At 46.2% G+C, this 18,485-nt stretch overlaps 1 protein-coding gene across 5 annotated transcripts in view; it reads right to left on the bottom strand.

Annotated features, from left to right (window-relative positions):
- Positions 1-7,390: 7,390 nt before the first annotated feature.
- The window catches only part of bmpr1ba (bone morphogenetic protein receptor, type IBa), a 163,553-nt gene continuing 152,458 nt past the window's right edge, over positions 7,391-18,485 (bottom strand). For all 5 annotated transcript variants that reach the window (XM_046348112.1, XM_046348110.1, XM_046348111.1 and 2 more), the window contains 6 exons: positions 15,786-15,924; positions 13,555-13,747; positions 11,632-11,929; positions 8,987-9,162; positions 8,660-8,790; positions 7,391-8,399 (listed from right to left, as the gene is read on the bottom strand). In XM_046348112.1, coding sequence (XP_046204068.1) covers positions 8,274-8,399; positions 8,660-8,790; positions 8,987-9,162; positions 11,632-11,929; positions 13,555-13,747; positions 15,786-15,924 — 1,063 coding nt within the window. In that variant the 3' untranslated portion in view covers positions 7,391-8,273. The remainder of the gene's footprint in view (positions 8,400-8,659; positions 8,791-8,986; positions 9,163-11,631; positions 11,930-13,554; positions 13,748-15,785; positions 15,925-18,485) is intronic.

Raw genomic sequence — 18,485 nt, forward strand, 5'->3', positions numbered from 1 at the left:
AATATTAATAGTGGAGGAATGTGCCCTGGACCTAACGCCATGGACCAGAGCTAGAGTCAGTCCTACATTAGGCCAAACACGTCATTGAAGTAAGCCAAATTGCCCGGTGTTCAGTAACATATTACAATGCGAATATGAACTCTACACACGTCTCGCTTTTAACTTGAATATGCATCAGAAAATCAGCCACAAATCAGCCACAACTGTAGTTGGTTAGTCTCTGTCTCATCAACATATCTCTTTACAGGCCTAATAAGGCTAAGGCCTAAAAAGGCACAGGCCTAATAAGGCTAAGGCACAGGCCTAAAAAGGCCTGTGCCTTTTGTTAGTTTGCTAACAAGAAATTTTTGGAGTGGTTGAAAAACAAGTTTTAATGACTCCAACCCAACTGTATGTAAACTTCATACTTTATTTGGGTTCTACCCCCCTGACCCATGTGATCTTCTGCTGTAATTGACTCAGGTGCTAGACCCGTCTCAAAGGAGACACTTTCTCTTCCAGGTGCACAGGGCAACTCAGTGTTCACGTCCATTTGCTTTGTAAGAGTCTCTGTGTCTTCAACTGAGCTTTCATTCCTGACAGTGTCCAGTTCCCATTCCACTGAGACATTAACATCCCTTGGAACCCACAGTCTCACAATGTCCCCCACCCTTCTCTTGAAGGGGTAGTATGTCTGACTAGGCACAAATGAGTCAGTGCTCAACTCAGTCTCTTGTCCCGTGCCAGTGACCTCATGCTTTGAAACAAACCCAAGTAAGGTTTGAGCCTGTTGTAGTGTACATGATAAGCATGATAAGCATGATAAGGTCCATTACACTGTTCTTCATACAGCACCTCTGACAGTTTCTTTTCAGTTTTGAAAGGACACTTGAATTTCTGTCTCAGTTTGAGTGATCCCCTGTGGTAGTCTCTAAGCCACACATATTCATTTTCCTCATACCTCTGGGGTGTCACCTTGAGATCAATGTATTTATTTTGTTTACATGTGGCTTTTATGTGATTTCTCTTTACAGCTTCCCTTAGAGTGCTTAAATACCCTTGCACCTTTTGCACATACTGAGACACATAATGTTTCCAGAACCACATGAACTGGTAATGTCATTTCAGTACTGAAAAGCACCATGTATGGTGTGAACCCCGTGGAATATATATATATTTAACTTTTATTTAACTAGGCAAGTCAGTTAGGAACAAATTCGTATTTTGCAATGACGGCCTACCCCAGCCAAACCCTCCCCTAACTTGGACGACGCTGGGCCAATTGTACGCCGCCCTATGGGACTCCCATTCACTGCCGATTGTGATACAGCCCGGGATCGAACCAGGGTCTGTAGTGACACCTCTAGCACTGAGATGCAGTGCCTTAGACAGCTGCGGCACTCAGGAGCACCAAAGAGTGAACACTACTCCTGTATGCCAGCATCACATATGGGAGTAACTCCTCCCAATTTATTTGATTGTCATCAACAAAAAATGACATCATATTGATCAGAGTTCTGTTCATTCTTTCCACTAAACCATTTGATTGTGGGTGGTATGGAGAGGTTTGGATTTTGTTCATAGAGAGAGGAATGCCTAGTTCAACACAAATTCCTCTACTAGTTTCTTGCCCACTATTACTGCTTCCTGATTGGCCATGGCATATGCCTCTGACCACCTAGTAAAGTTATCTGACACTACCACTACCATAATTACCTCATCTCATCTCTGTAAATGGACCCATTTTGTCTCTCAAAATGGCGGCCTGTGACATAACTTGTCATGGGTGGTCTGGGGGCTGGACCCTGTAACTTATACGCAGTGCATGCCACACAGCCCTTACACCACTGCTTTATGGCTCTCTGCTAACCTGGCCAATAAAATCTTACTCTGATTTTACTGGTGAGTTTTTCTACTCCTAAATGGCCTCCTGTTCTATCATTGTGGATGAAGGCAAGTACCTCATGAACAAGCTCATCTGGTACCACCCCTCTCCAGATGGTGTCATCTGTCTCATAGTTTTTACTCTCAAGGAATAACACCCCATTCTTCACATGTAATGACCCCCACACTTGTTTGAAAGGCCTGAACTTTGGCTCTGATTGCAACTCCACAGGGAGCTCTGCTCTACACTCTTTGTGTCATTTCTTTAACTAGGAGACCATTGGGTGTCTATCCTGTCCTTCCAAAAGGAAAGCTGCATTTTGGGGTACTGCCCGGCTCATTTGAGCTCCAACTGCAGGCTCAATAGTGACATCCTAAGGCTTGTTTACGATGGCTCTCAGATTGACAGTGGCCTCCTGTGAGACGGCTGTGTTCACCGTCTGTGTGTGTGTGTGTGTGTGTGTGTGTGTGTGTTTGTCGGCGTGACACACCATCTGCATTACTGTGCAGTCTCTCTGGCCTCTGGACAATATCATAGTCAAAGTGATCCAGTATCTCCAACCATCTAGTCAACTGTTCCTCAGGCTGTTTGAAGTTACTCAGCCACCTCAGTGAGCTGTGATCATTTCCCTGTTTCCTCTCCAGAAAAAGGTGTCTGATGTGTTTAAGAAACATTACCACATCAAGAAGCTCCTTTTTGGTAGTTGAATACTTCCCCTCCTGTTTTGACAGTGCCTGACTGGCTCTCTACCCTCGTGTTTCTGGGAGAGGACTGCCCCTATGCCTGTGCGACATGCATCAGTATCCATTATGAAATCTAAATTTGGGTCTGGCCAGTGTGGAGGATGTGGTAAGTTTTTACTTGAATTAATTAAAGGCCACCTGACACACTGCGTTCCGCTCAAACATTTCCCACAATCTGCACAAAGGCTCCGTCATAGCGGCAAAATCTGTTATGAACCTCCTGTAGTGTGACGCCAGGCCTAGAAAAGCTTCTTGCTTCTGTCAGCAACTTGGGGCTAGGGCTAGGCCATGACCTGACTGTCTCTGTTTTCATGGGGTCAGTGGACCCTCCCTCAGCCGAGAGGATGTGTCCCAGGTAGCTCACCTGCGACCTGAACAAATGGCACTTAGATGGCTTCACCTTAAGTCCTGCCTGCTCCAGTCTGCTGAAAACCTTGTCTAAACACTTCACATGTTCTTTGAATGTACAACCAAACACCATGATGTCATTTAAGTACACCAAGCATGTTGTTCATTGTAAACCAGGTGCATGAGACGCTGGAAGATGCTTGGTGCATTTGTCAACCCAAACCCCATGGCCTGGAATTTGAAAAGCCCTCTCTTTGTCTCAGAAGCAGTTTTGCAATGATCCTCGGTGTATACCTCGACTTGCCAGTACCTCGACTTGCCAGTACCTCGACTTGCCAGTACCTCGACTTGCCAGTACCTCGACTTGCCAGTACCTCGACTTGCCAGTACCTCGACTTGCCAGTACCTCGACTTGCCAGTACCTCGACTTGCCAGTACCTCGACTTGCCAGTAGCCACTGGTTAAGTCTAAAGTGGAAAACCACTGAGCACCGGCAAGCGAGTCCAAGGTCTCGTCAATCCTAGAAAGTGGATAAGCATCTTTTTTTTCCGTTTAACCTTCTGTAATCCGCACATAACCTGATTGAGCCGTCCTTCTTTCTTACTAAAAACACTGGTGCTGGCCATGGACTGATGGGTGGGCTAATTATTCCCCTTTCAAACACGTCCTGCAAATGCTTGTCAAACTCTTCTTGCAGATGAACAGGCACCCGCCTCAACGCTTGTTTGATAGGCCTGGTGTCCCCTATGTCAATCTTATGCTGGACTAGTTTTGTGCAGCCCAAGTCAAATTCACCAAGTCCTAAACACTCCAACATACCTTCCCACCATTTCCTATACAGCTCCCAGCTGCAATCTATGTCCAGCTCTTGCATTAAATGTTCTATGTCCCACTTTGCTGTGGTGCGAGAGTATGGCGGCTGGTTAGAATCCTGTAGGCTAGCAACGATAGTGTCTTCACTACCCTTCTCCCAGATAGAGAAACCCCCCAGTTCAGTGCCCTCTTTCAGTAACTGTGATTGCGGAGTAACATTCATCACACACACTGACAGTTTCCCCTTCACTAAAGCTGCAAACGCCAAATGCTGCCAACAGGTTACTTGTACAGTATCAGTGACTTAAAACGCAGAGCTCAAGAATACCCTCAGTTTTGTCATTGTCCCCTCAACTTTACCAGTTATAAACATTTCACTTCCGGAGGGGATAATCGTGTCATTCATCACAAACCCTTTACACACTCCCCATGCCCCTCCCCTGAAAATCAACAGAATCTGTTTCCCCAAAACACAACATGTTTTCTTTCTCAAATCAAGTACAGACCCATATTTTACCAGGAAGTTTGTCTCGATCAGTGCACACTGGTCTGTGTCGCTAGCGACTACAAAATCCCAGGTCAGATTAAAACCGTCAATGTTTATGACTGTGAACCAGCTACCCAGGACTGAGAGAAACTGTCCATTTGCTACTTTAACCATGTTGTGGTATGGTTGCAGTGTACCCCTCTTACCTCCATTAGCATTTCTCCATACCTATTTGTGTACCATGACCTCACCACCATGACCTCACCAACATGACCTCACACTCGAAGTTAGCAATTTTGCACTCCAGGTAAACCCCTGCCACACCACGTCTCGTGTCTGAGCCATTGAATTGTGACTCCACTTTGTCTCTGTACTGCCGTTTTGCCTGTTTGATTGCCTTACGGAGGGAATAACTACCCTGTTTGTATTCTACCATATTCCCAGTCACCTTGCTATGGTTAAATGAGGTGGTTCGCACTTTCAGTTTTGCGTGAATGCTATCATGTTTGCACGGTTTCTGGTTTGGGTAGGTTTTAATAGTCACAGTGGGAACGTCATCACCTATACACTTCCTCATGAACTCAGTCACCGTGTCCATCTATACGTCAATGTTATTCTCAGAGGCTACCTGGAACATATCCCAATCCACGTGATCAAAACAATCTTTAAGCATGGATTCCGATTGGTCAGACCAGGGTTGAGTTTCTGCCTATAGGAAGGGAGGAGCAAAATGGAGTCGTGATCTGATTTGCCAAAGGGAGGGCGGAGGAGGGCCTTGTAGGCATCTCGAAAGGGGGTTGTATAAGTGGTCCAATGTTTTTACAGAGCGAGTACTACAGTCAATGTGTTGATAGAACTCCGATAGCGCTTTCCTCAAATTTGCTTTGTTAAAATCCTCAGCTACAATAAATGCGGCCCCAGGATATGTTATCACAATCACATTATGAGTAGTTAATCATGAAACATACACCACCGCCTTTATAATAATAATAAGCCTTTCTTCTTCTGGAGAGTTCTTTATTTATATATTGGGGCGGTAGGGTAGCGGTGGTTAGAGTGTTGGACTAGTAACCGAAAGGTTGCAAGTTCCAATCCCCGAGCTGACAAGGTACAAATCTGTTGTTCTGCCCCTGAACAGGCAGTTAACCCACTGTTTCTTGGCCATCATTGAAAATAAGAATTTGTTCTTAACTGACTTGCCATGTTAAATAAAGGTAAAATAAATAGAAATTCCTGTCTGTGCGATGCACTGAGAACCCAGCTGGCTGCAGGGGTGGAAAAAGTACCCAACAGTCATACTTGAGTAAAAGTATTTGTTTTAAGATATAATTAAGTATCAAAAGTAAAACTATAAATCCTTTCAAATCCCTTATATTAAGCAAACCAGACGATCCAATTTGGGAAAGTCGTATTCCTGCTCGTAATGCTGGTGAGTTACCACCACTCACATATCCTAAAGTTATTTCTGGATGTATGTAATAACACCAAAAACATTCTGGGCTGATAATGTAAGAAATAACACACAAAAAACAAAGTATTGCAAAGTTAGAAGCAGAGCTGTCATGTCTGTCGACGCCATCTTGTTGTAAAGTTAGTGTGGGTGAGGGGGATTTTTTTTGTTTGTTCATCAATAATGAAAAACCACTTGGTATTGACAACATAGATGAAAAGCTGGATGAAAATGTTTGTCCTCAAAACTTGGGGGAAGCCAAAGTCATTCCACTACACAAGAATGGTAAAGCACCCTTTGCTGGTTCTAACAGCCGAACAATCGGCTTGCTGCCGACTCTTAGCAAACTTCTGAAAAGAATAGTGTTTGACCAGATACAATGCATGTGTCCATGTATGCTGATGATTCAACCCTGTGTCAGCAATCACAGCTAGTCAAGTCACTTCAAACCTACACAAAGAGTCGCATGTCAGTTTTATTATGGGTGGCTAGTGATAAACTAGTCCTGAACATCTCTAAAACTAAGAGCATTGTATTTAGTACAAATAATTCCCTAAGTTTTAGACCTCAGCTGAATCTGATCATGAATAGTGTGGCTGTTAAGCAAGTTGAAGAGACTAAATTACTTGGCGTTACCTTAGATTGTAAACGGTCAAAACATATAGATGAAATGGTTGTAAAGATGGAAAGAGGTCTGTCCTTAATAAAGAGATGGTCTGCTTTGTTGACACCTCACTCCACAAAGCAAGTCCTGCAGGCTCTAGTTTTATCTTATCTGGATTATTGTCCAGTCATGTGGTCAGTTGGCCCCGAACAGAGCGGCACGGCTTGCTCTTCACTGTAATCAGAGGGCTTATATCAATACTATGCAGCCAGTCTCTCTTGGCTAAAAGTAGAGGAGACTGGACCGCATCGCTTCTTGTTTTTAGAAGAAACAGTATTGAAAATTCCACATTGTTTTCATAATCAACTTACACACAGCACACACACACACACATTTAACCCACCAGACATGCCACCAGGGGTCTTTTCACAGTCCCCAAATCCAGAACAAATTCAAGAAAACGTACAGTATTATATAGAGCCATGAATGGATGGAACTTCCTTCCATCTCAGACCGGTCAAGTGTCCCATGTAGCTCCGCTAGTAGAGCATGGCGCTTGCAATGCCAGGGTTGTGGGTTTGATTCCCACAGGGGACCAGAATGAAACAAGTATGAAAATGTGTTCACTCACTACTAGCAGACACTCTGGATAGGAGTGTCTGCTAACTAAAAAATGTGAACAGCAAACCTGGTTTCAGAAAGCAACAGTGTCTCTCCCTTATTTGACCTGGATATTTTGTGTGTATTTACTGATATGTGTGACGTTTTACATTGATTAGTTCTGTTCTTGTTTATAAATGTTCTGTATTATTTCATGTTGCATGTGGACCCCAGGAAGAGTAACTATCGCAACAGTTAATGGGGATCCTAATAAATTAAAAAAATACCAGGTTTATATATTTGCTGTTTTCATATTTCTGGCGTTTTCATATACATCGGTTGTTTTTATTGGTCTAAGGTCAAACGGTGTCAACATTCTGACTTAAGGGAGAACTGTCCCTTTAACTAACCATGTGACTAAAGTACCTGTGTGATGTGCATGGGGTCCCTGGTAGGGTCAAATCAGATGATAAATACCAAAGACATTGTCACCTAAATGTTTTATTGCCGATACAATTTGAATTTGAAATGATATCATTTGAATATCTTTATTTGTGGCGTACATAAAAATTAAGCTACTTTTACAAATGAGGCCACAGTGAATCAGTACTTGACACTTTATAATGTACTCATAGTGAAGAAAAAAACTCCCCTTTACCCCAGACACACCATGGTTTACCTTGGTAAACTACTGGACAACAACAGGGGTGTATTCACTAGGAACCAAACAGAAGCCAACTGGCTAAAATGGAGAGGGACTAACCTAAAATTGTCCAATAAGAAATGCTTGTTTTTGTTGAAAAACTTTTGTGGTGCAAAATGTTTTTCTACCGTTTGCACTAATAAATACACCCCAAAATCTAAATCAACACTTGATTATGGCTTCAGATTGTCAGCTGATTCCTCCTGCTGTCATCCTGTGATGCGCCTGAAGGGGTCACCCTCCACCCTCCTCATGCAGTTCCCCACCTCCTTCCTCCGGCCACCACTGGCCCATCATCCAAAACTAGAGCAGCTTTCACAGAAAGCACAAATAAAACCCACTTGGCTTGTGTCCTCTTTGTCTAAGCCAACCAAACATGATCATAGCAGGTCGCTTTAAAAAGGCAATACCTGCCCCAGGTATTCAGTATCTAAACAAGTAGTTCATCATGACAGTTCAAGGGGTTCCAGGGGTTACGGACAGTTATCTCCTTCTCTCTGAGTGACCGTGGCCCGGGGTGAGGCTCCCTGTGATGCACTGCTGGCTTCTGGTCCTCCTGACCCCCCATGCAGCAGAGGACTGTGGGTAGAGCGGAGCAGAGCCCTGGCTGTCGGTCCGTGGTGACGTGTTTCCCCCACGCCTGGAGTGTCCCTCCCGGCCATCACAGTTTAATATCCTGAGACTCGGACATCTTGGCCAGGGTCTTCTTGACGCGCAGTGCCGTGAGGCGAGAGGCCGGGTTGTGGGCCCAACACTCCGTCATCAACTTGCCCATCTGCCTAAGGCACTGTAGGGGGCACAACAAAACACAGTCAGCTCTAGTTTTTGGATTAACTAAAGTGTGTGTGTGTGTGTGTGTGTGTGTGTGTGTGTGTGTGTGTGTGTGTGTGTGTGTGTGTGTGTGTGTGTGTGTGTGTGTGTGTGTGTGTGTGTGTGTGTGTGTGTGTGTGTGTGTGTGTGTGTGTGTGTGTGTGTGTGTGGTTGGTGTGTGTGTGTTTACATGCTTATGTGACTCTATGTGTGTCTGTGTATGTGTGACTGGCTTACCTCGTCGCTAGTCCAACGGTTGGGGAAGGAAGGTCGTAACCTCTTGATGCAGACCACCTCTCTCATGTCCTCATACGAGGGGTCAGAGGGCACCAGGTCATGGTACGGTAGCTGGTACTCCTCTACAATACCTGGAACACATAAATACCACAATGTAGATCTGATCTAATTTCGCTAAAAGCTCTACAGTACTTCCTGAGACAGTTTCCCCTAGGTACAGATCTAGGATCAGCTTTCCCTCCCCAATCCTAACCTCAACCATAATTGGGAAAAATGCTAAACTGCCACGAGATCAGCATCTAGGGTGAAACTACTTGGTTACAGTACCTCCTGAGACACAGCGCCTGGCGATCTCCCAGAGGATGAGGCCGAAGCTGTACATGTCGGCCATGATGTAGGACTGGAAGTGGTTCCTGTTGAGGCTCTCATCCAGGACTTCTGGGGGCATGTAGCGCTTGGTGCCCACTCTGGTGTTGGGAGGGATGTCCACCTCGTTGGTGTCACTGGGATGGTAGAAAGAAGAGGTAGGGATGGAGGGAGGGAGAGAGGGAAACCATGTTAGATTAAATGAGAGAGATAGTGATCGATAGAAAAATAGAGGGAGAAATATGGATGGAGAGAAGAACAGAGGGAGAGTTGTTAGATGAGATGAGAGATAGTGATGGATGGAGAGAAGAACAGAGGGAGAGATGTTAGATGAGATGAGAGATCGTGATGGAGGGAGAGAAGAACGGGGAGCAATGTTAGATGAGAGAGATAGTGATGGAGGGAGAGAAGAACAGGGGAGAGATGTTAGATGAGATAGATAGTGATGGAGGGAGAGAAGAACAGGGGAGAGATGTTAGATGAGAGAAATAGTGATGGAGGGAGAGAAGAACGGGGAGCAATGTTAGATGAGATAGATAGTGATGGAGGGAGAGAAGAACAGGGGAGAGTTGTTAGATGAGATGAGAGAGATAGTGATGGAGGGAGAGAAGAATGGGGAGAGATGTTAGATGAGAGAGATAGTGATGGAGGGAGAGAAGAATGGGGAGCAATGTTAGATGAGATAGATAGTGATGGAGGGAGAGAAGAACAGGGGAGAGATGTTAGATGAGATGAGAGAGATAGTGATGGAGGGAGAGAAGAACAGAGGGAGAGGTGTTAGATGAGATGAGAGATAGTGATGGAGGGAGAGAAGAACAGGGGAGAGTTGTTAGATGAGAGAGATAGTGATGGAGGGAGAGAAGAACAGGGGAGAGATGTTAGATGAGAGAAATAGTGATGGAGGGAGAGAAGAACGGGGAGCAATGTTAGATGAGAGAGATAGTGATGGAGGGAGAGAAGAACAGGGGAGAGTTGTTAGATGAGATGAGAGAGATAGTGATGGAGAGAGAGAAGAACGGGGAGCAATGTTAGATGAGAGAGATAGTGATGGAGGGAGAGAAGAACAGGGGAGAGTTGTTAGATGAGATGAGAGAGATAGTGATGGAGGGAGAGAAGAATGGGGAGAGATGTTAGATGAGAGAGATAGTGATGGAGGGAGAGAAGAATGGGGAGCAATGTTAGATGAGATAGATAGTGATGGAGGGAGAGAAGAACAGGGGAGAGATGTTAGATGAGATGAGAGAGATAGTGATGGAGGGAGAGAAGAACAGAGGGAGAGGTGTTAGATGAGATGAGAGATAGTGATGGAGGGAGAGAAGAACAGGGGAGAGTTGTTAGATGAGAGAGATAGTGATGGAGGGAGAGAAGAACAGGGGAGAGATGTTAGATGAGAGAAATAGTGATGGAGGGAGAGAAGAACGGGGAGCAATGTTAGATGAGAGAGATAGTGATGGAGGGAGAGAAGAACAGGGGAGAGTTGTTAGATGAGATGAGAGAGATAGTGATGGAGAGAGAGAAGAACGGGGAGCAATGTTAGATGAGAGAGATAGTGATGGAGGGAGAGAAGAACAGGGGAGAGTTGTTAGATGAGATGAGAGAGATAGTGATGGAGAGAGAGAAGAACGGGGAGCAATGTTAGATGAGAGAGATAGTGATGGAGGGAGAGAAGAACAGGGGAGAGTTGTTAGATGAGATGAGAGAGATAGTGATGGAGAGAGAGAAGAACGGGGAGCAATGTTAGATGAGAGAGATAGTGATGGAGGGAGAGAAGAACAGGGGAGAGTTGTTAGATGAGATGAGAGAGATAGTGATGGAGAGAGAGAAGAACGGGGAGCAATGTTAGATGAGAGAGATAGTGATGGAGGGAGAGAAGAACAGGGGAGAGTTGTTAGATGAGATGAGAGAGATAGTGATGGAGAGAGAGAAGAATGGGGAGCAATGTTAGATGAGAGAGATAGTGATGGAGGGAGAGAAGAACAGGGGAGAGTTGTTAGATGAGATGAGAGATAGTGATGGAGGGAGAGAGAGAAAAACAGGGGAGAGATGTTAGATGAGATGAGAGATAGTGATGGAGGGAGAGAAGAACAGGGAGCAATGTTAGATGAGAGAGATAGTGATGGAGGGAGAGAAGAACAGGGGAGAGTTGTTAGATGAGATGAGAGATAGTGATGGAGGGAGAGAGAGAAAAACGGGGGAGAGATGTTAGATGAGATGAGAGAGATAGTGATGGAGGGAGAGAAGAACAGGGGAGAGATGTTAGATGAGATGAGAGATAGTGATGGAGGGAGAAGAACAGAGGGAGAGATGTTAGATGAGATGAGAGATAGTGATGGAGGGAGAGAAGAACAGGGGAGAGATGTTAGATGAGATGAGAGATAGTGATGGAGGGAGAAGAACAGAGGGAGACCATGTTATATTCGATTTTTTTGTTTGTTTAGTTTTTAATTTCATTTTCCTATTTGTATTTCCATGAACATTTTCAAATTATTGTTGTCCATTGTGACACTATGATACTCTCATGCAAATAGTTTGGTTGAATGGAATTAATCAATTATGAGGGACAATCGATCGACTGGCACGCACACAATAACACTCTCCCTCCCTACCTGATGAATTTGACGGCCAGGCCCAGGTCAGCGATGCAGCAGGCTCCATTCTTCTTCACCAGGATGTTCTTGCTCTTCAGGTCTCTGTGGGCGATGGCCGGCTTGCCCTGGGTGCCAAAGATCTCTGTGTGGAGGTGACAGAGGCCCGAGACTGAGGAGTAGGCCAGTCGTAGCATGGCCTTGGTGTCCAGTGTGGTGGACTTGAGGTAGTCGTACAGAGATCCACTCTCATGGTAGTCTGTGATCAGGTAGAGCTGGGTCCACGAGCCTGTTCCCTTGATGTCAGCCGCTATGAAGCCTGATGGACACAGGGGAAGTTGAGCGATATGGAACTGAAGAACATTATAGCACTATCATAGCATTACAGTATATGTACAGCGAATTCAGAAAGTTTTCAGATCCCTTCCCTTTTTACACATTTTGTTACATTACAGCCCAATTTTAAAATTGATTAAATAAAAAATGATCGTCATCAATCTACACACAATACCCCATAATGACAAAGCAAAAACAGGTTTTTATACATTTTTGCAAATGTATTAAAAATAAAACAGAACTAACTTATTTACCTAAGTATTCAGACCCTTTGTTATAAGACTCAAAATTGAGCTCAGGTGCATCCTGTTTCTATTGATCATCCTTGAGATGTTTTGACAACTTGATTGGAGTCTACTGTACCTGTGGTAAATTCAGTTGATTGGACATGATTTGGAAAGGCACACACCTGTCTATATAAGGTCCCACAGTTGACAGTGCATGTCAGAGCAAAAACCAAGCCATGAGGTCGAAGGAATTGACCGTAGAGCTCCGAGACAGGATTGTGCCGAGGCACAGATCTGGGGAAGGGTACCAAAACATGTCTGCAGAATTGAAGCTCCCCAAGAACACAGTGGCCTCCAACATTCTTAAATGGAAGAAGTTGGGGAGGTGACCAAGAACCCAATGGTCACTGACAGAGCTTCAGAGTTCCTCTGTGGAGATGGGAGAACCTTCCAGAAGGACAACCATCTCTGTAGCACTCCACCAATCAGGCCTTTATGTTGGAGTGGCCAGACAGAATCCACTCCTCAGTAAAAGGCACATGACAGCCCACTTGGAGTTTTCCAAAAGGCACCTGAAGAACTCTCAGATCATGAGAAACAATATTCTCTGGTCTGATGAAATCAATATTGAACTATTTTGCCTGAATGCCAAGCATCATGTCTGGAGGAAACCTGGCCCCATCCCTACGGTGAAGCATAATGGTGGCAGCATCATGCTGTGGGGATGTTTTTCAGCGGCAGGGACTGGGAGACGAGTCAGGATCGAGGCAAAGATGAATGGAGCCAAGTACAGAGAGATCATCGATGAAAACCTGCACCAGAGCCCTCAGGACCTGAGACTGGGGTGAAGGTTCACCTTCCAACAAGACAACGACCCTAAGCACACAGTCAAGACAACGTAGGAGTGGCTTCAGGACAAGTCTCTGAAGGTCCTTGAGTGGCCTGCCAGAACCCGGACTTGAACCCGATCGAACATCTCTGGAGAGACTTGAAAATACCTGTGCAGTGACGCTCCCCCTCCAACCTGACAGAGCTTGAGAGGATCTGCAGAGAAGAATGGGATAAACTCCCCAGATACAGGTGTGCCAAGCTTATTAGTGTCATACCCAAGAAGACTCAAGGCTGTAATCGCTGCCAAAGATGTTTCAACAAAGTACTGAGTAAAGGGTCTGAATACTTACATAAATGTGATGTTTCAGTTTTTTTTATATACCTTTGCAAAAATAAAAAATGTTTTTCTTTGTCATTATGGGGTATTGTGTATATTGCTAAAAAAACACAATTATTAATTTTATAATAAGCCTGGATCTAGAAAAAGTCAAGGGGTCTGAATACTTTCCGAATGCATTGTGTATCTCACACAGCCACTTTCTCTCCTTACACAGTATGTTCTCGTGTCTCATGAGGACAGTCTGGTAAATCTCAGTCTCTCTGAACCAGCTGGCCTCTTCGGTGGTGAAGAAGACTTTGACGGCCACCCTCTCTCCTCTCCACTTGCCCATCCACACCTCTCCGTAGCGGCCCTTTCCAATCTGCTTAACCATCTGAATCTGCTTGGCTATGGTGCGCTGCACCTGGGAGGAGGAGGAGGAGAGGGGAGGAGGGCGATGTCAGACAAGGTTCCTTTGCATTGGTGGTAGATGAGGGGAGTTTCCCCCTACTGTGTGGTAGATGAAGGGAGTTTCCCCCCACTGTGTGGTAGATGAGGGGAGTTTACCCCTACTGTGTGGTAGATGAGGGGAGTTTCCCCCTACTGTGTGGTAGATGAGGGGAGTTTCCCCCCACTGTGTGGTAGATGAGGGGAGTTTCACCCCACTGTGTGGTAGATGAGGGGAGTTTCCCCCTACTGTGTGGTAGATGAGGGGAGTTTCCCCCTACTGTGTGGTAGATGAGGGGAGTTTCCCCCTACTGTGTGGTAGATGAGGGGAGTTTCCCCACACTGTGGGATAGATGAGTGGAGTTTCCCCCTACTGTGTGGTAGATGAGGGGAGTTTCCCCCTACTGTGTGGTAGATGGGGGGAGTTTCCCCCTACTGTGTGATAAATGAGGGGAGTTTCCCCCTACTGTGTGATAAATGAGGGGAGTTTTATGTGCGGATTAATTGATGGAGTAGAGGACCTTGTGCATTTCAGATAAAATAACAACTCAATGTTTATATCCCAGGACAAATTATCTAGCAACAGCAAGCTAGCTAAATAGGACAAATTAGCTAGCAAGTGCAAGCTAGCTAAATAGGACAAATTAGCTAGCAAGTGCAAGCTAGCTAAATAGGACAAATTAGCTAGCAAGTGCAAGCTAACTAGCTAAATATGCCAAATTAGCTACCAAGTGCAAGCTAGCTAAATAGGACAAATTAGCTACCAAGTGCAGGCTAGCTAGCTAAATTGCCATAAAGGTTTAATGCTTTTCGACCTGTCCCCAAATTAATGTAATTGGTTCAGAGTTTGTTTTGATATTTTAACGGGCGTGTTGTGATTGTGTTTGGTGTAGGGGGACAAAATACATTTATGCACGATGGCGCACGCACACAGCCGGTTTGGGTTCCGTGTTAGGCTTTCTCTGGCCCAGAACGCACACAAACAGTGTTAGGCTTTCTCTGGCCCAGAACGCACACAAACAGTGTTAGGCTTTCTCTGGCCCAGAACGCACACAAACAGTGTTAGGCTTTCTCTGGCCCAGAACGCACACAAACAGTGTTAGGCTTTCTCTGGCCCAGAACGCACACAAACAGTGTTAGGATTTCTCTGGCCCAGAACGCACACAAACAGTGTTAGGCTTTCTCTGGCCCAGAATGCACTGAAGTGGTGCTGAAGTGACGTGCAACACACACGTGGCAAAATGGTTGTGATACAATGGAGAGTTTTTCCTGCACAAAATAATTGCAAAAGCGTTGTGGAGACACAGCTCATGTGTAAACATTTTTGTACAGACTGACAAACCCTCTGTCGTAGCACAAGCATATCAGTTGTATCATTGTATTGTTCATCAGTTGTCCTACCTGGGTGTGTGGGTGTCCTTCAAATATCTCCTTTCTCCTGAAGTGTACACCCCTTCACTACTTCCTACAAACCCTTCTCCTGAAGTGTACACTCCTTCACTACTTCCTACAACCCCTTCTCCTGAAGTGTACACTCCTTCACTATTTCCTACAAATCCTTCTCCTGAAGTGTACACTCCTTCACTACTCCCTACAAACCCTTGTCCTGAAGTGTACACTCCTTCACTACTCCCTACAAACCCTTGTCCTGAAGTGTACACTCCTTCACTACTCCCTACAAACCCTTCTCCTGAAGTGTACACTCCTTCACTACTCCCTACAAACCCTTGTCCTGAAGTGTACACTCCTTCACTACTCCCTACAAACCCTTCTCCTGAAGTGTACACTGCTTCACTACTCCCTACAAACCCTTGTCCTGAAGTGTACACTCCTTCACTACTTCCCACAAATCCAAAGTATTTCATTGGTCTAGACATGGGCTAGTGGGAGTTTTCACAATGTTTCTTACACCAGTAATTTACTTTACAATCGGTGAAGGGACTTGATTAAATCCAGACTTCGGGAGGATACAACCAGTGAGCTGGTGGTAGAGGGATGCAGTGTGTGTAACATACCAGCAGGGGGAGACCTGAGCCACTGCCTGAACTCTGGGACTGTTCTATGAGGTCTCTGAGAGACTCTCCCGGAGGGATGTAGGACTCATCCTGCTCCAGACCAATGCTGTAGCGCGGCCCAGACTCCTGGCGCTTGTACCTGCAGCACAGCCAAACACACACATCAGTATACATCAAACAACCCTTTAATGTGAGTCGTCTGTTTGTAATATCAGAATTCTGGATGATTCAAACATAGACTAGACAACATGTCATATCAGAGATATATGATTCTTCGTTGTGTTCAATTATTTTCATTCAAAGTACAAACAATACTTTTCCTGTGGATTCATCAGACAAAACACAAACACAATAAAATAACAGTCTTTTTTAAATGCTTTTGTTCCCAAAGTGGAATGAGTACGGATGAACAAATAGACTGTACATGTACTGGGAATATCGTTATTCATAACATGGGTAAGCGGTCATTCTAGAACAGGACTAAATGTCCAACCCTGTTCCTGGAGAGCTACCCTCCAGTAGGTTCACTCCAACCCTGTTCCTGGAGAGCTACCCTCCAGTAGGTTCACTCCAACCCTGTTCCTGGATAGCTACCGTCCAGTAGGTTCACTTCAACCCTGTTCCTGGAGAGCTACCGTCCAGTAGGTTCACTCCAACCCTGTTCCTGGAGAGCTACCCTCCAGTAGGTTCACTCCAACCCTGTTCCTGGAGAGCTACCCTCCAGTAGGTTCACTCCAACCCTGTTCCTGGAGAGCTACCCTCCAGTAGGTTCACTCCAACCCTGTTCCTGGAGAGCTACCCTCCAGTAGGTTCACCCCAACCCTGTTCCTGGAGAGCTACCGTCCAGTAGGTTCACTCCAACGCTGTTCCTGGAGAGCTACCCTCCAGTAGGTTCACTCCAACCCTGTTCCTAGAGAGCTACCCTCCAGTAGGTTCACTCCAACCCTGTTCCTGGAGAGCTACCCTCCAGTAGGTTCACTCCAACCCTGTTCCTGGAGAGCTACCCTCCAGTAGGTTCACTCCAACCCTGTTCCTAGAGAGCTACCCTCCAGTAGGTTCACTCCAACCCTGTTCCTAGAGAGCTACCCTCCAGTAGGTTCACTCCAACCCTGTTCCTAACCCTGAGAGCTACCCTCCAGTAGGTTCAACCCTCCAACCCTGTTCCTGGAGAGCTACCCTCCAGTAGGTTCACTCCAACCCTGTTCCTGGAGAGCTACCCTCCAGTAGGTTCACTCCAACCCTGTTCCTGGAGAGCTACCCTCCAGTAGGTTCACTCCAACCCTGTTCCTGGAGAGCTACCCTCCAGTAGGTTCACTCCAACCCTGTTCCTGGAGAGCTACCCTCCAGGTAGGTTCACTGTTCAACCCTGTTCCTGGAGAGCTACCCTCCAGTAGGTTCACTCCAACCCTGTTCCTGGAGAGCTACCCTCCAGTAGGTTCACTCCAACCCTGTTCCTGGAGAGCTACCCTCCAGTAGGTTCACTCCAACCCTGTTCCTGGAGAGCTACCCTCCAGTAGGTTCACTCCAACCCTGTTCCTGGAGAGCTACCCTCCAGTAGGTTCACTCCAACCCTGTTCCTGGAGAGCTACCCTCCAGTAGGTTCACCCTGTTCCAACCCTGTTCCTGGAGAGCTACCCTCCAGTAGGTTCACTCCAACCCTGTTCCTGGAGAGCTACCCTCCAATAGGTTCACTCCAACCCTGTTCCTGGAGAGCTACCCTCCAGTAGGTTCACTAGAACCCTGTTCCTGGAGAGCTACCCTCCAGTAGGTTCACTCCAACCCTGTTCCTGGAGAGCTACCGTCCAGTAGGTTCACTCCAACGCTGTTCCTGGAGAGCTACCCTCCAGTAGGTTAACTCCAACCCTGTTCCTGGAGAGCTACCCTCCAGTAGGTTCACTCCAACCCTGTTCCTGGAGAGCTACCCTCCAGTAGGTTCACTCCAACCCTGTTCCTGGAGAGCTACCCTCCAGTAGGTTCACTCCAACCCTGTTCCTGGAGAGCTACCCTCCAGTAGGTTCACTCCAACCCTGTTCCTGGAGAGCTACCCTCCAGTAGGTTCACTCCAACCCTGTTCCTGGAGAGCTACCCTCCAGTAGGTTTTCACTCCAACCCTGTTCCTGGAGAGCTACCCTCCAGTAGGATCACTCCAACCCTGTTCCTGGAGAGCTACCCTCCAGTAGGTTCACTCCAATCCTGTTCCTGGAGAGCTACCCTCCAGTAGGTTCACTCCAAGCCTGTTCCTGGAGCGCTACCCTCCAGTAGGTTCACTCCAACCCTGTTCCTGGAGAGCTACCCTCCAGTAGGTTCACTCCAACCCTGTTCCTGGAGAGCTACTCTCCAGTAGGTTCACTCCAACCCTGTTCCTGGAGAGCTACCCTCCAGTAGGTTCACTCCAACCCTGTTCCTGGAGAGCTACCCTCGAGTAGGTTCACTCCAACCCTGTTCCTGGAGAGCTACCCTCCAGTAGGTTCACTCCAACCCTGTTCCTGGAGAGCTACCCTCCAGTAGGTTCACTCCAACCCTGTTCCTGGAGAGCTACCCTCCAGTAGGTTCACTCCAACCCTGTTCCTGGAGAGCTACCTCCAGTAGGTTTTCACTCCAACCCTGTTCCTGGAGAGCTACCCTCCAGTAGGATCACTCCAACCCTGTTCCTGGAGAGCTACCCTCCAGTAGGTTCACTCCAATCCTGTTCCTGGAGAG

Source organism: Oncorhynchus gorbuscha, linkage group LG04 (assembly GCF_021184085.1).
Source record: "Oncorhynchus gorbuscha isolate QuinsamMale2020 ecotype Even-year linkage group LG04, OgorEven_v1.0, whole genome shotgun sequence".
NCBI classification, from domain to species: Eukaryota; Metazoa; Chordata; class Actinopteri; order Salmoniformes; family Salmonidae; genus Oncorhynchus; species Oncorhynchus gorbuscha.